The 23,789-nt window shown below is 38.7% G+C and overlaps 1 protein-coding gene across 1 annotated transcript; it reads left to right on the forward strand.

Moving 5' to 3' along the window:
- The first annotated feature begins 143 nt into the window (after positions 1-143).
- Positions 144-22,203, forward strand: LOC123253580 (lysine-specific demethylase 5C-like). The gene is made up of 26 exons (XM_044682751.1): positions 144-617; positions 1,886-1,963; positions 3,247-3,369; positions 3,481-3,651; positions 3,996-4,127; positions 4,546-4,669; positions 4,770-4,957; positions 6,222-6,380; positions 8,345-8,464; positions 8,654-8,812; positions 9,207-9,388; positions 9,470-9,632; positions 11,005-11,124; positions 11,236-11,430; positions 11,743-11,924; positions 12,012-12,136; positions 12,256-12,403; positions 12,824-12,920; positions 13,026-13,384; positions 13,749-13,887; positions 17,847-18,026; positions 18,182-18,319; positions 19,453-20,052; positions 20,226-20,289; positions 20,405-20,604; positions 20,692-22,203. The coding sequence occupies exons 1-26, from the start codon at positions 468-470 to the stop codon at positions 21,055-21,057; spliced, it is 4,662 nt and encodes a 1,553-aa protein (XP_044538686.1). The 5' UTR covers positions 144-467; the 3' UTR covers positions 21,058-22,203.
- The last annotated feature ends 1,586 nt before the right edge of the window (positions 22,204-23,789 follow it).

Consider the following 23,789-nt stretch of genomic DNA (forward strand, 5'->3'; position numbering starts at 1 on the left):
TGTAGTTTTCGTTGAGGCTTAGTTTATTCTCGGAATGTATTTCTAAACATTCTTATTGTTGCTACATCTGAGAATCTTTTAACAATTTTTTCTTTAAGCCAAAATGATTTTGTTTCCGGGTCTTGGGTCCCGCCCTCTCCGTCACGAACGTGTCCTTGCGCAATTATAGGTGAGAGTGAATTTCTCTAGCTTAAATTTTTTAACTTTGTGTAGAAAAGAAGAATCACAAAGCAACTTACTTTAAATATTTAGGGGGAGGAGATTATTTTTGGTATTTCAAATGTTTTGTAGATGAGAACGCGAGAGGTAGGCGGACGAATCCCGAAGACGGTGACGAGGTTGCTGCAGCAACTCAAAATGGCGGCGACAGGAAATTTTAAGCGACGTTGTTAGAGAACGTCAAAAAATTTTTTATTAAAAGAAAAAAAAAAACCAGAAGAGTTGGGAAAGCTATCATCAAAGCCACTATGGAAACTGGCTCTGAGGACTTCGCGCCCCCGCCCGAATGCCCCGTCTTCGAGCCGAGCTGGGCTGAATTCCAGGACCCGCTGGGCTACATCGCCAAGATCCGGCCCATCGCCGAGAAGTCCGGGATCTGCAAGATCCGGCCGCCAGCGGTAAGATTTTTAATAATCTGGGCAAATTGGTGTGTAGAAAAGGGCTAGAAAGCATATTGTCTAGTTATTTTTTCAAAATTTTCAAGTAGGAATTAGAACACCTTTAAAATTTTTACAGAGGCCTACCACATCATTTTTTTAATTAAGAAAAAAACACGGGAAAAAAACACCAAAATATTTGGAATCCTTATTTTAAAAAAAAAAGGAAGCAAAAAAGAAACAAGGAGAAAAAAGTCGACATTTTTTAAAAAGGTAGCCAACTTAAAATGTTTTTTTTTAATGTCACAAATCTAATAGCTCTAACCGTCAGTGCTTCAGGGCACTGTGACGTTATGTTGTAAACACATGAAAAAAAACCCAGAATCAAAAATGAAAAACTAAATATCACCAGAAAATTACATTAAAAAGCCTTAGAAAATTAACCTTAAAAACATCCCCACCAAAGCAACACAAACTAAGGCTCAGATGAAAATTTAAAACCTCGTATACTTGGTTTTAAGCAATTCCCACATTTATGAAGAACCCACCCAGAAAAGCAACACAAACTAATTTTTAATTTAAAAATTACCTAGTTCTTTAACTATTAAACTTGAAAACTAGCCAGTGGAAATACATAAGATTAAAAAATAGCAAAAAATTCCTTAGGAAGATAAAAGTTACCTTTGAAAAAAACTTTAAAACTTAAACAATGTATAAGAACAAAACACTTCTCAGCTTTCAACTAGGAATATACCCCTGCAAATACACAAAATTGCAAATGCATTTTATATGTGTAACACAACTTTAAGCAATTCCATAAAAAATTACCTTATGAATTCTGTAGTACTTAATATTACTGATTATACCTAAAAATGTCATTATTATAAATAAAACACCCCATCAGCCCTGAAAAATTTAACTGCCAAGATATCTTGTAGCCAGCCTATTTGACAAAAGCCTCTTATTTAAAATGCCGTTTTATGAACATAGAAAACTATAAAACTTTCACATTCCCTTTAAAATCGTACTTTTATGTCATATCAGGGCAAGGTCAAATTCCTAATTTTTAACCAGTGATTTTGTCAACAAGAAAAAAACTTTAAAAGAACATGATATTACACAGTACTATTAGAAGATATTTTTCCCTGTAAAAACTAAAAACTAATAGACTTAAAAAAAAAAAGAAAAAAATCCCACTAATATGTTCTGGCTACAACCAAATCTCATAAGTCACAAGTTTTCCAAAGCAACTACATTTAATTTTTTTTTTCTTCCTTTATCATTCCAAGGACTGGCAGCCACCTTTTGCTGTGGAAGTAGACAACTTCAGATTCACTCCAAGAATCCAAAGATTGAATGAATTAGAGGTAAGACAGCTTGAGAAATTTAATAGTCAGCAGCACTGAGAAAAACTTATATTAATAGCAACGAAGTCCAGGTAAGCCAACTCTTTTTGGTTTTTCAGTTTTAAGTGACTATAAATAGGCTTCTAGCATTTTTTATTATTTGCCAAAAGCAAAGTATGCTCTTTTAAAAAACTCTTTCCTGATGTTACCTTTTTTATTTAGTCCTTTGCAGTTTACTATTATAAATATTCCCAAAATCTAGGTCTTTCAGAACCACTAGACTCACTAAAGATTTTAGTCCTTTTGAATTTGATTTAACTTCTTTCTAGTAAATTGTGAGAGTTCAAGAAAAATTTCTTCTCAAAGAATAGAGATAAGGAGAGTGCATTTTTCTGACTTTTTTTTTCTGAAATCTTTTGTTAACTTTATTATTTTCCATAGAAATAACTCTAAATCTGAATATCTGCTTCTGTGCTCTTCCCTAAATTCCTACTGGTAGTGCTGTTAGAAATGCTAAACCAGATAGCCCAGAGATAATCAAAGCCCTCGCTATTAAACATTATTTTTCCAATGATTGCCACAGTGCCTGGCATAAAGTGGGTATTTAATATATATTGAATGGTTGATTAATTTTCCCCACAACTCCTTATATTCTATAATTACTCGTTATTATTGAGGGCACAGCCGTTCTTCAAAGTGATTTTCCTAAATGGCAGTTTTGACCATGTCATTATCTTCTCGGCCCTAATAGATCTCTTTATTTCTTCTTAGGATTAAACATGTTTGACACTTAAAATCCTCTACAACTTGCCTGCTTTTTACCTTTCCAGTATATTTACATATTAGAATCTCTGATATTTACATTCCTAAATTCAGAATTTACATTTATAATACACATTGTCTCTTATACTAGCCATCAGGGCCTTCAACCTCATCACTTATTCTTTTGTGTCTTTGTATAAAGTCTCATCCTTAAAATTTAAGCTCTTTGAAAGCATGGGATTTTGTTTTTGTCTTTATAACTTGAGTAGTAACTCAAGCACATAGTAGGTGCTTTATGTATATATTAATTGGGCATTAACAACAAAGTTGTGGAACTAAAAGATGGATTTCTTTGTATGGAACAAGCAGACCAATTTTGCTGTCATAAATTTGCCCTTTGTCATAAAGTCATACCAGGTGGGAATTACCTATCTCTAAATTAGACTGACCTTCAGATTCTTGATATCTTGCACATAAAGATCTCCTTGGAAGAAACCTGCAAAATATGGTAGAGCATTGCTCAAACTTGCCTCTTTTCTCAGGCCCAGACTAGAGTGAAGCTCAACTACTTGGACCAGATTGCTAAGTTTTGGGAGATACAGGGCTCTTCCTTGAAGATCCCAAATGTGGAGCGGCATATCCTGGATCTCTACAGCCTCAGCAAAGTATATCTCTCATTTTGTCTTCTAATTTGACCAGCCTGCTAAGTGTTGAACTCTCTGACATCATAAGCTCAACATTGCTAAATGTGAACCTGTTTGTTTTTATCTTTTTAGATTGTGGTGGAAGAGGGAGGCTATGAGGCCATCAGCAAAGATCGTCGTTGGGCTCGTGTAGCCCAACGCCTCAATTACCCAGCTGGCAAAAACATTGGTTCCCTATTGCGTTCTCATTATGAGCGAATTATCTACCCATATGAGATGTACCAGTCTGGAGCCAACCTAGTGGTAAAGAAAAGAGGCAGGGAGAGAATCTCTGGCTCTATCACATGGGGATCCAATTCATGGGACCTGTCTTTTTGTGCATCTACTAAGTTTTTTTTTCTGAAAGTAATCCTACTCCAGACCTTACCTATTCTTTTCTTGTGCTAACTTGATGTTTTATGATGCATTTTCTATAAAAATTTGATATAATTAATAATACTATTGCATAGCTTCTTTTTCACTCAGTATTTGTCAAGGCAATACCCAGAGCCAAACATTTATTCATTACATCATTGATTTGGATATGTGATCTTAATTTTTTTTGGGTATAAATAACTCCATCTACTTTTTCTCTTTATACTCTCCAGCAGTGTAATACACGTCCATTTGACAGTGAGAAGGACAAGGAATACAAACCCCACAGCATCCCTCTGCGTCAGTCTGTGCAGCCCTCTAAATTCAATACTTATGGTCGACGTGCTAAAAGGCTACAACCTGATGTGAGTGTCTCACTCTCTTCCACCTTAACCCAACAGAACTTTAAAAAAATGTTCTTTTTGAGTCCTTAACTTCATCTTCCTGAGTCATTCTCAAGATCTTCAAACAGAAAACAGTCTGAACTCATATTGTACAACTGTGTAGTTAAATCTTTTGTTCTTGGAGATGTGCCTTTATGTGGTGTACTCTTTGGTTGGGAGGGTTCTACTTTGCTTTGTTGCTGATTAGAAAAAACTGATGATATCTTCATATACCTTTCTATCTAGCTAGAGATTTAAAGTATCCCAGTTATTCTCTCAGATCATGGTCGGAGTTTTACAGTTTTTCTACCTGGCCTATTCCACCAAAATTTTTTCTGGGATGAGGACAAACTGTGCTGGACAACAAATGCTGTCACCTAGAAATCTCTCTCCCTTGCAGCCAGAACCTACTGAGGAAGATATTGAGAAGAACCCAGAACTGAAGAAATTGCAGATTTATGGAGCTGGCCCGAAAATGATGGGCCTTGGTCTAATGGCAAAAGAAAAAAGTCTTAGGAAGAAGGGTAAGTTTTAGGCAGAAAGGATGAGAAATAATTAATCCCATGGGGATATCATAGTCTGCTTTTGAGAGACCAGTATAAGAACTTGTCCTACTTTTCTTAGCTTCTCAGGATAAAGATGGACCCGAATGTCCTCCCACAGTGGTGGTGAAAGAGGAATCAAGCGTAGATCTGAAGATAGAGACATCCTTCCCCAAAACTTTTGACGGAAAGGAGGAGCTGATTCATAATCTGGAGCCCTGTACCAAAATGACAATGCGCCTTCGGAGGAACCACAGTAATGCCCAGTTTGTATGTAATTTCAACCTCTTTTTTTTTGTTGTTGTTGTTGTTGGGGAAAATGAAGGGTGATTAGATCAACTAGAGTTAATAATTAAGGAACTCAAAAGAGCTGAAGTGGTAGGACTTACCTCTACAAGTCTATATAGAACTATAAGAGATTGACTTCACAGATCAAGTTTCACTTCTTTATTATACATGTCAAACACACAGAGCCTTAAAAAGGGCAGCAGGTAAACCAGTTTGTTATAACACAGTTAATGGTAGAATCCATTTCCTCTTCACCACCACCGTAATGAAGAGATATATGGGCATTTATTAAAAACTTAGTATGTGGAAATGGAAAAGTCATACAGTTCTTCCTTATTAAGGTAAATAAATTCCTGTGTAGTAGATAAGACATTAAAGATTCAGCTACAAGTTAGATATATCACCTTTCTTTTCATTTTCATTTCTAAAATCATGAACAATTTAACATTGGCAAGGACTTATGTCCCAATAGACATCCCTTTTAACAAGGGACAAGTTGAAATATAAAGAGTTTTAAGATCTGATTATACTCCTCATTAATTAAAGGTTTTCATTAATATTCTGGAAAAACAAAACATTAGGTAAAAAGATCCAAGTCTATGTGTGAAAACTTTTGCTATTCCCATGATAGAGTACAGGAAATCAGTACAGAAAGATTTGAGAGTAGGAACTTTGAAAATTTATGTGGAAAAGGGAATGGCTTGTTCTACGTGATAAAAATTGATGAGGGCTACAGATGTGTGGGAAAATGAGCCTATTATAGTGGTTCGGTAGCCAGTTCTTGAAGCCAAGAAAAATCTGAGTTCAGATTCCATCATTGGCAAACTGTGGTTCTGTGACTGAACATATACTGACTGTCTCTGAGATCTAGGCAATTCACTGAAATAAGTTATAGATAATGACAGCTTGCATTGACACAGTGAGGATCCTTACTCTAGGGACTATTTATTTATACCAGTATAATGAACCAACAGATTCATTCCATAGTCTTATGAGGAAAAATTTAATAATTAGATCTGTGAACTGGGCTATTTTAGGTTGAATAATTATCCTCTATCATAACATGATAGGAGAAATCCTGGCATGTGATAGCACTATTTCAAATCCCTTTCATTTCTGATATTATTTACTTAAATGCATGTTGGAATAGGCACGGACATAGAGTAGGTTATTAGAAAGAAGTAGCTTTGGTGACTAGATGGAACATGGATGGACAGGAGTTCCTATGTCACTCTTGATTCCTTAGATTGACTCATATGTGTGTCGGATATGTACCCGGGGGGATGAAGATGACAAACTTCTGCTATGTGATGGCTGTGATGACAATTACCACATTTTCTGCTTGTTGCCACCTCTTCCTGAAATCCCTAAAGGGAGTTGGCGTTGTCCAAAGTGTGTCATGGCGGTATGGTACCTTCTTTTTGGAGATTCAGTCTGTGATCTGTAGTGATACATCTTGCTGGATATAGTTGCATATATAATATATAGTTTATAATATAATATGTAATTATAATATAATATAAAGTTATAAATAAAAATTAATCTTGGAGACATTACTAGATTTATAGGCATTTATTAGTAAAAAGAAAGAAAGAGAGAAATAGGGTTTCCAGAATTTATAACTTAAGATAAAAATCTGGTCCCCCATCATAGCTAAACAGGTTCTGCCACTTGCCAGAGATCAAGAGATCAGATAAGGACTAAGAGAAAAGTGTCAGTCCAGAGACAGTGTTGGCTTTTCAAACCCAAGTTCCTCCTCCCAGATCCTTCCATTGGCCAGTGATTTGCCATCTGATTTCCCCACTGTCTGGCCTGTACCAGATGCTCATGTTAGATACTAACTCTGATTCCTATGTTCATCTACTGGAGTGCTTTGGATTATAGCTGGGATGGAGGTTTACTTCATACAACCTAACCCTAAAAGTACAAAGTCTTAAAATTTTTTAAAAGTTTATTTAAATAATTTAGAATATTTTTTAAGAACTTTTTTGTGGTTAAATGATCCATATTCTTTCCCTCTCCTTTTCCCACCCTCCTCTTGTAGCCATTGAGCAGTTCCACTGGGTTTTACACATGTCATTGATCCAGACCTATTTCCGTGTTAATGTTTACATGAGAGTGATAGAGTCTACATCCCCAGTCATCTCCCCAGTGAACCATGTGATCAAGCAGTTGTTTTTTTTTCTGTCTTTCTACTCCCACAGTTCTTTCTCTGGATGTGGATAGAGCTCTTTCTCATAAGTCTCTCAGAATTGCCTTGGATCATTACATTGCTGCTAGTGGAGAAGTCCATTAAGATTTTTTTAAAAGTAATTTTAGGAATAGATAATCGCCAGTATCCTAAACCGGGAAAACAGGTCTTCTGGAGAAGATACTTGCAGAAATCAAACACTGCATTAGGAAATTCAAAGTGAACCTTAGGATATAATGAATGAACTGGGTGGAGTGGGGGGGGAGGGGGAAGTGTTTGAGTCCTCCACATTTGTGCCAAAAAAGGGGAATGTCCCTAAATTGCTTTTTGTCTCAGTGTGCATATAATCATTTTTCTTTCTCTCTTCTCTTTTTATATTATTATTACCCAAATTGTAGTAACTCCCTCCATGAAAAGTACAATATCTTTTGTGCTTTTATGCTTTCGGTGAGAAGATCCAAAATGTGGATTCCATATGTGGAATGATTCCCTGGGGAGACTGACATGTTAATAATCTCCTGGATGGTCAAAAATGAAGAGACTTAACATGTTAGTCTCCCAAAGAATCAAATATGGGGATTATGTGAAATAAAATATCTAAGGATCTCCATCCCAGCTTTAATCTCATGTACCTCAGTAGATGAACATAGGAATCAGAGAGTCATTTATCTGGCACAGGCTTATTGGCAGGAAGGATCTTGGGGGAGGAGCTTAGGTTTGAAAAGCCAGCATGAAAAGTAGAGTTGATCGGTGTGGGGTTTTTTTTGTTTTGTTTTTTATTTCTATAACTCCCTTTTTCACTGAGCTCTCTTATCTCTTGATCTCTGGCAAGCACCAGGCTTGGAGCAAACTGGACTGGCTGTAATGAGAGACCAAATTTGTTTACCTTAAGTTAGAAAGACTGGCAATTCTTTTTCTTTCTTTCTCTTTCTAATGAATGCTTATAAATCTAGCAATAATCCTTCAAGAGTAATTTTTATTTATAAGGATAGGTGAGGGGGAAGTAGGTTTTGAGAATTAAGCAAACTGAAAGAAAGCATTCATGCTAAGACATATTTGTATGTGAAAAGTTATGAATCCCAGCTTTTTAGGGAGACATATTCATTCTTGCTGGAATGAGGATATTTGCAGGAGATTGTTATTGCTACATCCTTTATCTTGTGATTCTCTTGTTTCAGGAGTGTAAGCGACCTCCAGAAGCATTTGGCTTTGAACAGGCCACAAGGGAATATACACTTCAAAGCTTTGGCGAGATGGCTGACACTTTCAAGTCTGATTACTTCAATATGCCTGTACATGTAGGTGGTATGGGTCAGATAATTTTCAGAGGGTAAAAGAAGTGGGGAAGGAGATTTGAATCCCAATTTCCCCTCCCAATTATGGCTCTAAAACCCAAGGATTTTGTCATGTTTTCATCATGTTGTTTTGCACACAGCATACAACTTATGTACAAATTTATACATATTCTGCTCTTGCTCCCTCCCCAGATGGTACCCACAGAGTTGGTAGAGAAGGAGTTCTGGCGGCTTGTGAATAGCATTGAGGAGGATGTGACTGTGGAGTATGGAGCTGACATCCATTCCAAGGAATTTGGAAGTGGTTTCCCCATCAATGATAGCAAGAGGCATTTATCCCATGAGGAAGAGGTATTACCCTTAATTATGAATATGAGGAGAAATCTTCTAGGTTTTATATGAGTTAGAACAAACCAAGAAAACATAGGTCTATAAGTTTGTAATTGAAGTCATCAGGTAGACTTATGCTTAATCTTATCCTTTGTCACAAGAATTGGAAAGAAGATAGTTTTTAAAGAAGGCAGTGAGAACTAATGGAAATAGTGTTGAACTTGAGGCAATTATTTCAATATTGAATTTGATATTATTCATGACTAAAAGCATGTGAATCTGTTTATAAGAGAAGCTACAATACAATAATTTACATTTATCTGGTGCTTTGAGCTTCAAAACACATTCCTTACATTTGCTCTTTGAGTCTCATTTTACTTCCAAGATTCATATGAACCTGTCTCCTTTTCTACAGGAGTATGCAGCTAGTGGCTGGAACCTGAATGTAATGCCTGTTCTTGAGCAGTCAGTCCTATGTCACATCAATGCTGACATTTCTGGCATGAAGGTTCCTTGGCTATATGTGGGCATGGTCTTTTCTGCTTTTTGCTGGCACATTGAGGACCATTGGAGCTACTCTATCAATTATCTTCACTGGTAAGCAGGCAGTCAAACTCTTGAAGTCAGTGAGTAAAAGCTTAAGTAGGACTTGTATCAGTGTAACTTTTCTCCTGTCAGGGGTGAACCAAAGACATGGTATGGAGTACCCTCATTTGCAGCTGAACACTTGGAAGAAGTGATGAAGAAGTTAACACCTGAGTTATTTGACAGCCAACCTGATCTCCTTCATCAGTTGGTTACTCTTATGAATCCCAATACCCTCATGTTACATGGAGTGCCGGTCAGTGTCACAACTCCCATGCTTTCCTCCTTTCCCTGCCACTCATTCTTATTGGTTTTTTCTTTTCTTTCTCTTTTCTGTTTTTCCCACAGCATGGTCATCAGGAAGTACCCAATCTACTGCTTGGGAAGATAAAACTCATAATGTTGTAGAGTAGTAAGAATCCTTGAGTCACCTGTTTCACTTGCAACATGGGGTTTCAGAGAACTTGGCACTGATTAATAGTGAATGACAGGGTTAAAAGTAAAACTACCACTTCCTATTTCCTTTCTTCAGTTACCCTTTTTTAAGAATTTATCATGTGCAAGATTTATGGCTAGTCACTAGAGACAAAACAAAGATATGTGTTGTCTTAATACCTTTCTTTGGAAATCTAGGGACCTAATTGGATACAAGTCAAGACAAGTAAGTAAACCCAAAGTAAGTACAAAATAATATAAAATATTCTCAAAAGGAAAAGAATATGAAGTGAGTGAATGGTTCTCTCAATTGTTCTTTTAATGTTGGATAGTACTTCTTTCAGTGGCTATTTCTTGAAAGAGAAAGATTTTTGCCTCTTTAAGGTCTAAATTTTAGCCCTATTGACTTCAGCTCCAGCTTCACTCACAGTTTAGTTACCTCTCCTAGTGTTACTTTTTACTTTTGCCCTAGAGATATTAGGCTATGTATTTTTAAGTGTATAGTCTAGTACCGTGTTGGTGAACGTATGGCATGCATGCTAGAGGAGGCTGCCTCCCCTACCCTTTTCCAGGTGCTTTTGAGGACATTTCTCTTATAACCTGTCTCTCTGCCAAGTAAGGCAGGAGACTCATGCAGCATGACGAGTTGTAGTTTGGGCACTTGGTCTCTAAAAGATTCTCCATTACTGCTCTAGTCTCTATTTTGTTTTCTTGATTAAATTTACACCTCCCTATTTCCATATGTCTCAGAGAGTGAGGACTGTCAATTCTCTGTTGTGCTATAAGCATTTTACCCTTTCCTGAGGACATGCACATTTACAGTGACATTTGCACTTAGGCATAAAAAGTCTTAAAAAACAGATTCATTTAGTCCTCATGTCCCAATGGTCTCCTTGTCTACAGAGATAAGATTCTTCACATTGATTTAGGTGATACAGAGGACAGCATAAATTGAAAATTGACTTAGAAGATGTGCTTTACCAAGAATATGTGGCATATCTGCCTTCTCAAATTGAGAAGTTCTGGATGATAGGGGTGATGCTATTTAACTAGATTGCTACTATAGTCTAGCTCTTCATACAGAAACTCAACTTCCAAGTTCTTATTTACGTGTGTGTGTATATGTGTGTATATATATTTATGCATACATGGAGATATGTGTGTTATATACTTTTTGACTGTCATTTCCTTAGGTTGTCCGAACAAACCAGTGTGCAGGAGAATTTGTCATTACCTTTCCCCGTGCTTACCATAGTGGCTTCAACCAAGGCTACAACTTTGCTGAAGCTGTGAATTTCTGCACTGCCGATTGGGTGAGCAGGGAATTAGTTGTGGGGAAACTGAGTTTGGGTCTCAGACAGGTAAATGAAAACCTCTATGATAACATGGCTTTAATTTACCACATGGTGTTCCCCTATTGTCAGCTACCTGCAGGACGTCAGTGCATTGAACACTACAGGCGACTTCGGCGTTACTGTGTCTTTTCTCATGAGGAGCTCATTTGTAAGATGGCTGCTTCCCCTGAAAAACTGGACTTGAATTTGGCAGCAGCAGTACATAAGGAGATGTTTATTATGGTGCAAGAGGAACGACAGCTACGGAAGGCCTTACTTGAGAAGGTAAATGTTTTGTGAAGGAATAAAAAAAAGTAATTCTCTAGAAATTAAGGAATCCTACCTTTTTTTTTAAATAAACAAATCACTTGGTATGAGTAATAAAATGGCTTTTCTAAGAAAAAGTCCTTGAAACTTCTCCTCCCCCTGTTACAAATTTTTTTAACTCCCGTTAGCACTGAGATGAGTGATTTGATGAATTATTGTATAAATTATTGGCAAAGCATTTTTTAAGCATTTCCTTCTTGAATGCAGTTTTTTGTGTAAAGGCATTTGAAGGTTTCTGGATTTGAATATGCTATCACTCATATACCCCAGGGCATCACAGAGGCAGAGCGTGAAGCCTTTGAGCTGCTCCCAGATGATGAGCGCCAGTGTGCCAAATGTAAGACAACATGTTTTCTGTCAGCGTTGGCTTGTTATGACTGCCCTGATGGTCTTGTTTGCCTCTCCCACATTGATGACCTCTGCAAGTGCCCTCGAAGCAAACAGTATTTACGGTGAGGCCAGGTTGGGTCTATAGGGAAATACAAGTAATCAAGACAAGATAACATGAATGACTTCTTGTGCTGTTTTTTTCTATCCAGGTACCGATATACCCTGGATGAACTTCCTGCTATGTTGCATAAATTGAAAATTCGGGCTGAATCCTTTGATACTTGGGCTAGCAAAGTTCGAGTGGCCCTAGAGCTAGAGGATGGGCGGAAGCGCAGTGAGTGACAATTAGACCATATCCCCTATCCCTAAACTCTTCCCCAGAAAATGAATGGAATGCTAAGGAGACAAGATTGAGTTGAGGTTCAAACATACCTAGTACTCCTCCTTTCTCAGGTCTTGAAGAGCTAAGAGCATTGGAGTCAGAGGCTCGAGAGCGTCACTTTCCCCAAAGTGAGCTTCTTCAGCGGCTGAAGAATTGCCTGAGCCAAGCTGAGAAATGCATTTCCCAAGCCTTGGGCTTGGTCAGCATTCAGGAACACGGGTATATATAACTGAAAATGGGGAGATGATTTTGTAGTCCTCTAAGTGGGTGGAATATAGGAGACCAAAGAAAAGAGAGCAAAACTATCATCTAAGTAGGTAGAGAATAGAGCCCAGGAGACATGAAGTAGGTTTATTGGCAGAACTTTTCAGAGTCAGAGATAAAGAGTAGCAAAATGGACAAATTAATAACCAAAGGTCTTGTGGAGAATGCTACCTGGCCACTTGAACTGATGTAAGAACCATAGAAACTCCAAGGTAAAAGTTCACTCCATTGATATGCCCTGGGCTATAAAGAATACTTCTGAAGATACGTTGAAGGACAAGATGAGAGTGACTAGGCTAATTATAGACAGTGAGAAAAACATACAAAGAAACAGATGAAAACTTGATGATCTTTTTTTCTCCTACTAATATATAGGGTAGATTCTCCTCAGCTAACCCTAGAAGAGTTACAGGCTTTCATTGAGCAGATGAGCAACTTGCCCTGTGCTATGCATCAGATTGGAGATGTCAAAGTAAGGCATTTGAAAAATATTTTGAAGGATTAGTAGGAATTTTATGGGGATTTGATTGGGATTGTCTCCTTGATCAATAGCTGACACTTCTTGTCCATCTTACAGGATATCCTAGAAAGAGCAAAGGCCTTCCAGGTTGAGGCACAGGAAGCTCTGACTACATTACCTGCCAGCTTGTCCCTCTTTCCAGACCTACTAGAGAGGAGTCAGCAGCTGGGAATAGAGGTTCCTGAGGCCAAGCACCTGAGGCAACAAATGCAACAAGGTTACTGGCTGGAGGAAGTGAGGCGAACTCTAGTTCCCCCTGCTCAGCGAGGCACATTAGCAGTTATGAGGAGACTGCTGGCTTTGGGTGCTAGTGTAGCACCCAGCCCTGCTGTAGACAGGGCTCGAGCTGAGCTTCAGGAGCTACTTACCATTGCTGAACGCTGGGAAGAAAAGGCCCATCTCTGTTTAGAAGCTAGGTATAACATTATTGCCTCTACTCCTTTTTCATCTCTCTCTCATTTATTATTTACTATTTTAGCCACCACTCACAATCATCTTTTTCCCTACACTTTGTTGTATCTGTTCTCATGTCTTATCTTCTACCCTGATAATGAAGCCTTTTTTCCTTCTTAAGTCTTCTGTGTTCACCTCAGACCCTAACATTTCTTCTTTCCTTGCACACTCTACTTGTATCAGTCCTGTTTAGACATATTCTTTTTCTTTACACCACTTCTTCCACACATCTTAGACCAAAAAAGCTTGTCTTCCTTTCTCCCCATCTAGGAGACTGGCTATATGATTTCTAGGAACTTTAATATAAGCCCTTTATATATTACCCAGGCAAAAACATCCTCCTGCCATGTTGGAGGCCATCATTCATGAGGCAGAAAATATTCCTGTACACCTACCCAACATCCTGGCACTCAAAGATGCCCTTTCCAAGGCTCGGGCATGGATTGCGGATGTAGATGAAATCCAGGTAAGGAGTGTATCTTATCTTCCTCTGTATTAAGTTGGGCTCTCATGGGGAATGAGAATTCTTTTTTTTTTTTTAATCCCTTACCTTCCGTCTTAGAATCAATACTATGTGTTGGTTCCAAGGCCAGTTAAGGCCTGGGCATTGGGAGGTAAGTGACTTGCCCAGAGTCACACAGCTGGGAAATGTCTGAGGCTAGATTTGAACCTAGCACCTCCTGTCTCTAGGTCTGGCTCTCCATCCACTGAGCTATCCAGCCAACTCACCAGAGGCATCTCAAATTCAAGTTGGAAAACTTGGCTATTGTTATTATCTTATCTTGGAATGTTTAAGAAAGAAAAATGATGGTTTTCAGTAAGGGGAAATCTAGCATTTTTTTTAAGTACCTAACATATGGTGGGCATTGTGCTGAGTACTAGGATACAAAAAGTGATCAAAGATAAGTGGAGGAGACTGCAAATTATATAGGATAGAGTAAATAAAAAGATGGCATTAGAATTAATAGTGGTTGGGATGGGATTTTAGGATTGGAAGCCAGGAAAGGAAAATCAGTAAAGATGAAGAGAAAGAAAATTCCTAAAAAGAAAATTCCTGAAGCTAGAAGCTGGAATATTCAGTTTAGGGAATAGATGGGCAGCATTGTCCTTGAATGGAAGAATGAAGAAAGGTATAAAGAGAAATGCAAAGGCAGAAAGGAGCTAGGTTACGAAGGGCTTTGAATGCCAACTAGAGTATTTTGTATTTGTTCCTTTAGGATAGTGATGGCAAACCTTTTAAAGATCATGTGCTGTGCCCGCTTTCCCACTGAGTGCTGAGCATACCCTGCCACCCTTTTACTTCGCATAGTGGAGGGATTAAGAGTTCTCATTAGGCTGTTGGGCAGAGGGGCAGGTGAAGTGAGGAATGTCCTCAGAGAGTGTAGAGAGGGGGAGGGGACTCAAATGCTCTGCATCCCTCCAGTTCTGCCACCTGTGACCTGCCCTTGGGCTGCTGGGCAGAGGGATGGGGAATTGAAAAAATTTTAGGTATGGTGAAGAGGAGGAGGGAGCAGCTCCATCTGAGTCCCCCTGCCTTTCTAGTGGTAACACACTCTGGAGAAGGGGTGGTAGTGCATGAGCCTATAGAGAGCACTTTGCATGCCGCCTTTGGCACCTCTGTGCTGAAGGTTTTTCATCACTGATCTAGACTGGAGTTACAGTTGTTTATTGAATAAGGAGTTTAGGAGGGGTAATGGTGACATAAAAAGATTTATACTTTAGGAAAATCATTATGGAAAATAGAGTGGGGAGAAATTTGAGGCAGATAGACCCATCTTAGACCATTACAATAGTCCAGTTGAGAGGTGATAAGGGCCTGCCCCAGGTTTGAGGATAGTGTTTGAGAAGAAAAAGGGACCTGTTGGAGAATGCTTGCAAGGTGAAATTAACTGACTTTGGCAGCACTTGCTTATGTGGGGTTTAGTAGTTAGGGCATCTAGGATGACTTAGGGTTGTGAACTGGGATTAATAGAAAAGTTAGGATGAGGGGAAGAGTTTACAAGGAAAAGCATTAAGTTCTATTATAAACATATTGAATTTAGGGATGTCTTTTATATACTCAGTTTGAGATCTTAAAAAAAGGAAAGGTAGATCTGAGAATTATCAACATAGAGATGACCATTAAGTACATGAGAGTGATGAGATTACCAAATGAAGTAGTATAAAGGGAGAAGAAATGAGGAACTCAGAGAGAACCATGATAGAGAACCTATACTCAGAGGACATAATCTGGTGGAAGATCCAGCAAAGGAGGAGCAATCAGATAGGTAGGAGAACTAGATTAGACTTGTAACCCAAAAACTGAGAGATAAAAAATATGAAGGAGTCAAGAGTTATCCAGAGTTCAGAAGCCATAGAGAAGTGAAAGAGTTTTGAGGAAAAAAACAATAGAAATTTTGGAGAGTGAAGTTTTGATGGAATGATAAGAGAGTAAGAGGAAAGTGCTTGGATGTTTTTTTTTAACTGAAGTCCAGTGAAGTTTATTGATTTGCATAATAATATAAAACCTTGGCCAGCCTAGGAAGATAAGACCCCTGAAATGCTGTCATGTTAATCAGGTGAGAGTAGGAAATCCATTATTCTCTGTAAGTCTCTCAGAGACTAGAAAAAAGAGCCTGGAGAGTGGATGGGATGGACTCATACCTGAATCTTCCCGTGGTCCAGATCATTTTCTCCTCTTCATTTTTAGAATGGTACATTTTCTAAGGAGTTCATAATTTGCTTTAGAGTTATATTATGATATTTTTTGAGTTTGATTTTTATTGCCTTTTTTTTTTTAGTTGTAGTTGTAGTAATAGTTCTTATTCTTCTTGTTCTTGTTTGTTCAAAATTCTTTTGATGCCAGAAGAAAGAGACTCATGAATTCAGAGGATTCTGCAGTGAGTTTTTTTTTTTTAATTTTTATTTAGAATATTTTTCCATGGTTACAAGCAGTTCCACTGGGATACACATGTATCATTGTTCAAAACCCATTTCCATGTTATTCATATTTGCATTCCAGTGATCCTTTAACATCAAAACTCTAATCACATCCCTATCGCACTTCATGATCTAGCATATATCTAATCTAAAGCATTTCCCTTTCCAAAGTTCTTTCTCTGGATGTGAAGAGCGTTCTTTCTTACAAGTTTCTCTGGATTGTCCTGGATCAGTGCATTGCTACTTAGTAGCAAAATCAGTTACATTCTATTATGCCACAATAACCCAGTTCACATGGAATTCCTCCAGTTCATTATTCCTTTCAGCACAATAGTATTCCATCACCAACAGATATCAGTTTGTTCAGCCATTCCCCAATCAATGGACACCCCCTCATTTTCCAAGGAAAAGTGCTTTTTTAAGAAGTTTAAGGAAGGTCATGAAGAGTCAGTGATCCAACACTGAAATTGGGTAAGATTCAGCGATTATAATGAGGTTAAGTACTCAAGAGGAGAATGAAATTCATTAAGAATTCAAAATAATGTGAAAGAATGCAATCCATATCCAGATAAAAAACTGTGGGAGTAGAAACACAGAAGAAAAACATGATTGATCACATGGTTTGATGGCTAAAAAGATCACTCTGTTGCAAATATGAATATTATGGAAATTGGTTTTGAACAAATTGCTTGTCATCTCTGGGAAGGGGGGAGATGGTGGTGAGAAAAAATCATGGATCATGTAACCATGGAAAAATATTCTAACTAAAGAAATTTTTTAAAAAAGAAGAAATTCACAAGTAATGCAAAAAAATTTCAAAATAAGGAAAAGAGGAACTGATGTCAAAATGTTGAAGGTCAAGAGTAAGACTTTGTAAGAAAAGGCAGAGGAAGAGGTGATAAGCTAAAAGATTACAGTCAGGTAAGGGGATTTCTGAGTTTTTTGACATGGAGATGGCATTTTTGTGGGCAATGGCAGCATCTATTGTATGACCATCTTTATGTGTGGCTAATTTATGATAATGAATAGGTTAAGGAATTGATTGGTTAGAGGATTGATTTGTTATTTGGGATAGAATCAATATGTCAGGTCAAGAACTAATTATGAGCCAAGTACTGCACTTATTGAGGAAGGAAGGGGAGTGACCTGGGGTTCTATAGACAAAAGCAACAGAAATTTGATTGGGTGGGATATATAAATATGTGAAACTGAGGATCCTGAGTGATGGAAAACCTGGAAGAGCATTGTAAAAAGTATTCCAACTCTCCTCTCTATAGTTGAGGGTATAGTTAAGTCCAGTTTTTGGTGATGAAGCCCAAGAATATTGGAAGGTGGATATATTGTTAAACCAGTTAAATTTAAGAAACCTATTGGATATTCTTTGAAAAGGGACTGAAAAGGGCCTTAGGAAAGAGTAGCCTTCTTTTCATCCCTCCTTACAGAGGAAAAGCTTAGGGGCAGCCATTTTTGCTCTTAGGGTAACTAAGTTTTCCTCACCTCTCCTAGAACGGTGATCACTACCCTTGCCTGGATGACTTGGAGGGCTTAGTGGCTGTGGGCCGAGATCTACCTGTTGGGCTAGAAGAATTGAAACAGCTGGAGCTACAGGTGCTTACAGCCCACTCCTGGCGAGAAAAAGCTTCCAAAACCTTCCTGAAAAAGAATTCCTGCTACTCTCTTCTTGAGGTGAGTATTCCCATTTTCTATATCCTTTGTCACCATTAACCTTTATTCCTCCAGTGATTCCTCCTGTTTCCCTTCTACTCCTATTTTGTAACTAGGAGTCTGATTTCTTTCTACTTTAACCTGCTTGCTTTCTTCTCTGTCCTTTGCTCTTTCAGGTGCTGTGTCCATGTACAGATGCTGGCTCAGATACCATAAAGCGGAAGCGGTGGAAGGAAAAAGAACTGGGGCTTTATAAGTCAGACACGGAACTTTTGGGGCTGTCTGCACAGGACCTTAGGGATCCAGGTTCAGTGGTGAGAAGGATTGTTTGACTACCTTCCTCTTCAGTGGGAACCAGAACTAGCCTTATCTACCCTTTTGTAAAAAGGAATTATTTTATGGAAAAAAGGACTTTTTGGGGTTGAATCTCATTTGAGCCATTCTAAATGTTAATTGAAATTTTGGAAATGCCATTTAAAAGTATATATTTTCTATGGACACGTGGGAACTATCAAACTACATTTCCTGTGGTCCAACGGGTTTCCGTTTCCGGTTCTTTGGGCGTAGTGATGCCTGCGTCTCCACGCAGAGGACAATTTAAATGGGGGTGGGAAGATACGAAAAGGTAAAATGCCTGAGGCAGAAGTTTGAATTCTTATCTGCACGTGATCTAATGGATTTTATCCCTATCAGCATAGCTTTAATTAAACTATTAATTTCTATTATTATATCAGTCTTTATTTTTAATCGTAACATATATCCTTATGTTTTGTTTTTAATAAGAAGATTGCATTTTTCCTTTTCCTACCTTCGCATACTTTTCTTATTCCCAAATCACAGTGAGAGGATTTAATACTTTCTATTAGATTTGAGGCACCTTATAATCCTACATACACTAATAAATCATAATTCTCTTGCATTTTAGTGATGCAAGTAACTATTTTTGGCTTATGCCTCCACTCAAGGTTGTCACAAGGAACTTCAAAATTTGACTGATGTGTAGGTCTAAACAACAAAAATACAGGCGGCTTTCATTTCCTTATATAAATACTCATGATAAGCAACTTAGCAAATAAGATTTTGACAATAACAATAAAAACTATATATAATTTTTTTTTAACCCTTAATTCTGTGTTTTGGCTCTTAGGTGGAAGAGTGGTAAGGGTGGGCAATGGGGGTCAAGTGACTTGCCCAGGGCCACACAGCTGGAAAGTGTCTGAGGCCGGATTTGAACCTAGGACCTCCCGTCTCTAGGCCTGACTCTCAATCCATTGAGCTATCGAGTTGCCCCCTATATAATTGTTTTTAAGAAAGATTTCTAACTTTTTTTTGTTAAGTCACTTGTTTCCTGTGTTGATTAGAATATAGCTCCTGACACAAGGCAACATTTGATTTCAGTGAGATTTGGGCTTCCTAAAATGATCTATATCTCTTCCTTTTGATATAGATCTTGGCCTTCAAGGAGGGTGAATTGAAGGAAAAAGAAGGCATCCTTCATCTTCGTCATGCCAACATGACCAAGCCTTGCCCAACAGCACTTCTATCTGGTGATGTCGCCTCTTCATACTGTTTGTGTGGACGAGCACCAGTGGGGGAGGGGACTATACAGTGTGACCTATGCCAGGATTGGTTCCATGGGAGATGTGTATCAGCCCCTCGACCCAGTGGACCTCGACCACTGAGTCCTATCTCTCCTGTTCCACTGGCATGGTGGGAGTGGGATACCAAATTCTTGTGTCCACTTTGCATGCGCTCTCGTCGCCCCCGTCTAGAGACTATTTTGGCCCTTCTGGTGGCCTTGCAGAAGTTGCCTGTGCGGCTACCTGAAGGTGAAGCTCTGCAGTGCCTCACAGAGCGAGCTATTGGCTGGCAGGGTCGGGCACGCCAGGTCTTGGCTTCCCATGATGTGGCAGTGTTGCTGGCTCGTTTGGCTGAATTACGACAATGGCTTCAGCAGCCAACTGGACCTCCACCTGGGGCTACTTGTGCCCAACTCTTTACCCCAGCTCCAGCTCCACTGAGAGAGAGCAGCAGCAATGAATTGAAGGTGAGATGAGATCCAAACCAAGATTGCCTGACCTCACCTGTTTCCCTGACCTCTAGAAAGTTGTTACTTGTCAGAGAAAGCAGGAGATTCTCTTGGATATTTTGGGGTAGATAGGAATGAGTCAGTTTACTACTCTCACTTTTTTTCTCCCAATCTGGTCACTAATACCCTAGGCATTTTTGGAAAATGGAGATGGCACCACAAAGTTCAAGAAGCCTGGTCCGGGGGGGTTTTCAGGTAGGAATTTGGGGATCCTGGGATATGTGGGGGTAAAGGGAGAGCGATGTCCTTTTGAGGGACTCTGTTGCCCTTTATGTCTGTTGAACATAGTATCCATTCATGGGTTTTGCAGACCTAGATATGCTCTTATCACTGCTGCCACAGCTGAAAGGTCCAGTTCTAGAGCTGCCTGAGGCAGCACGGGCTCCGTTGGAAGAGCTGATGATAGAGGGTGACCTGCTTGAGGTGACACTGGATGAGAACCATAGCATCTGGCAGTTGTTGCAGGCTGGCCGTCCTCCGGATTTGACACGGCTCCGCACGCTGCTTGAGGTGAGGTTGGTTTGAAGGCCACAGAGAGTGGAAAATATTTATATGTTATCTGAGATATATGCCTTCTCTTTACCTGTTAATCCTCAGCTGGAGAAGGCAGAACAGGGTGGAACCCGGATCCGGGGCCGAGCCCTGGAAAAAAGGCATCGTCAGAAGATAGAGAAGAGTGGTGAACTCAAGGATGCATCCAGGGAGCAGCTGGAGCCAAAAAGACCCCGAGCCAGGGTGGCAGTAGATGAAGATAACATGAAACATGAGGATGATAATCCTAGTGATGTTGCTGTCTCTGCAGTTAGACTGACCAAGGAAAGTGGTAGTCTTAGTCAAAGTCAAAATAGTTTAGAGATGAGACCAGGGAGTTGGGGAAGGAAGTCATCTACCTGTCCCTCTGGCATCTGCCTTCTGCCCACTTCCTCTTGTCTCTCTCTCTGTTCTTCAAAGCAGGATTTTTGACAATTTGGAACCAGATGATAAAAATGGTGAATAAGGAAGGTTTACACTACCTGGGGACCATCCTCCATCTCTTCATTTATTTCTTTGGTCCCGTGGTCCACCTAACAGTTAACAATGTTTGAACTTCAATGCCTTGGCATACTCCTGAGGTCCCTGAGATGGGAGGCTTTTCAGTATTTTTGTGTGTGTGCTTCTCTCTTTCTTACTGTTCCAAGGATGTGGAGAGGAAATTTCTAAAAGAGAATACTAGATTGGACCAGGGGCTATGTAAAATTTTTAAGTGTTTTTCTATAGGGCTCATAATAGGTGAGACTTTAATTTGCCTCCCTATCTTTTTACCTTTTATAGTCTATTCTCTCCCCCTAATGCTATCTTTACTTCTGTCTATCCATTTTTAAAAAATTTCTGCCATCCACCCAGGGAAAAGGAACCTCCTGTGTTCCATAACTTTTAGTTTTAAAAACTTAGAGATTTATTAAAAAATTCTCTTTAGTGATGAATCAGCCATTTCAGCTTATCTCCTGCTCTTTTCATCTCCCACTTTTTTCTCTTTCTCTCTTTGTCTCCCTATCTCTGTCTCTCTGTACTTTTCTCTCTCCTGCTTATTCATATCTTGCAAAAGTGAAAAATTCTCATTGTTGGAATGTGATTAACTTGTTCAAAAAAACCCATAGGAAACCCTTTATTCTTGAATTTGTTTATTTTTAATTTAATTTTTATTATTTTCCTCCTGTTAGAAATAAAAAAAAAAGGGTTTTTTTGGATGTGTTTTTATTTGTTTGTTGATACCACTTTAATGGTTCTCTGGTTGTCAGATTATAATTAAGAGTAGATTGTAGAGAACAGGATCTCACTGAGATTTAGAAAACTTCAATTTTTGCCTAGCTCTGCCACTGACTCAGTTTTACCATTTATAATCCATCCTTATCCTCTAGGTCCCAATTTTCCTGAATTTTTAAAATAAAGGAGTTTAGATTTACAGAAAGACCCAGAAAATTCTAGCTGGTTGTATCTTTTTAAAGGTTTCCTATCCTGGGTATCTTAAAGTTGACTTCCTTTCCCCAAAAGTTGCTTATTCCATGGTTACATGTTTCACGATTTTTTCCCACCCCTCTTCTGTCATCCCTCCCAGAGCTGACAAGTAGTTCCCCTGGGTTATACATGTATTATTGTTCAAAACCTATTTCCATGTTATTCATATTTGTAATAGTCATTCATAATTTATTATTGTATGATCTTCATCAATATAAGTGACCTGTAGTTTTAATTCTCTGGTTTTGGTCATCCTGGTTTAGGAATTTTGTAGAATGCCTTCTTCAGCTATTTTTTTCAAATAGTTTGTATAATATTGGGATTAATTGTTCTTTAAACGTTTGTAAGACATTTGTGAATCCACCTTGCCCTGAGGAGTTCATCCCAGGCTAATTCAATTTCTTTTTCTGACAGAATCTCAATGAGATTTAGAAAACTTTAGCTTTTGCCTAGCTCTGCCACGAATTTAGGGTTAAGGTTAGGGTTAGGGTTAAGGTTTGAACATTTGTAATTCCATCCTTGTTCTTTAGGCTCCAATTTTCCTAAATTTGTACAATAAAAGAATTTGGATTTACAAAAAATACCCAGAAAATCCCAACTGATTATATCTTTTAAAAATTTTCCTGGCCTAGGTTTAGGTCTAGTCCAAAAAGTTGCTTTTCATTGCAGTTATGTGTTCTTAGGTACGGGAAACTGTAGGAGGAGAAAACAAAAACTACAAAACTTCATTTTAAAACTTTATTCAAAATTCACATTTCTTGGAATTCCACTACTAGTGATTTTACTGAAGTGGAATTGCCTCCAAACACCTTCAACATCCAGAGTTCAGTAGTTGGTATAGTTTTCAGCTATTGAAACACAAGAAAGGAGAGAGATTCTCAAACAGGGTTATTGAAATACCAAACGTGAGCCCCATGTCTCAGATTCTTTCTTTTCATCTAGCAGTATTCCACATACAACCATAGGGCCAGCGTGCTTTAGTTGAGTTGCTTTGGGAAATTGAGCAGAAAACATCTCACAATGAAGGAAAAAACAACTCATAACTGGTCTTAAGAGATGAATCTCACTTTACTTAAAAGGTAACTAACCCTGGGGCAGCTGGGTAGCTCAGTGGAGTGAGAGTCAGGCCTAAAGACAGGAGGTCCTAGGTTCAAACCTGGCCTCAGCCACTTCCCAGCTGTATGACCCTGGGCAAGTCACTTGACCCCCATTGCCCACCCTTACCAATCTTCCACCTATGAGACAATACACCCAAGTACAAGGGTTTAAAAAAAAAAAAGGTAACTAGCCCTAATCCTAATGCTAAAATTCATGTCGATTTCTAACACTAACCCTAAAATTTGTGCTAATTTCTAACCCTAAATACGTATTGATTTTTATCATGTCCCATTCTCCTTTTCTCCTTTGCAAGTGGTCACTGTTAGCAATTCTAAAGGTTGTAAAAGCTCTCCAATTGTTGCTGGGACCATGGAAACCGTTTAGAGAATAGAAAGAAAGGCAAGGTGACAGGAAGGCTAATCATTTGTCATGGGTATTGAAACTACAACAATATATTCTCCTTTGGTGGGAGTTAGGGGGTTTGGGGTGGAGGGGGTTGGTGAAGGAAAGCAAGTTAGGGGAAAGTGCTAAGATCTGCTCCACTGACATTTGCAAGGACTCCAGAGACTACAGGACAATCCAATCTGTATTTGAAGGCCTTG

Source organism: Gracilinanus agilis, chromosome X (assembly GCF_016433145.1).
Source record: "Gracilinanus agilis isolate LMUSP501 chromosome X, AgileGrace, whole genome shotgun sequence".
NCBI classification, from domain to species: Eukaryota; Metazoa; Chordata; class Mammalia; order Didelphimorphia; family Didelphidae; genus Gracilinanus; species Gracilinanus agilis.

What these genes read in the sequence shown, in the direction of transcription:
- LOC123253580 (XM_044682751.1), top strand. Translation starts at nt 468, where the DNA reads ATGGAAACTGGCTCTGAGGACTTCGCGCCCCCGCCCGAATGCCCCGTC. An exon ending in CGGATGTAGATGAAATCCAG is followed by an intron (nt 13,888 to 17,846) that starts GTAAGGAGTGTA and finishes CACCTCTCCTAG; the next exon opens with AACGGTGATCACTACCCTTG. An exon ending in GCAGCAGCAATGAATTGAAG is followed by an intron (nt 20,053 to 20,225) that starts GTGAGATGAGAT and finishes CTAATACCCTAG; the next exon opens with GCATTTTTGGAAAATGGAGA.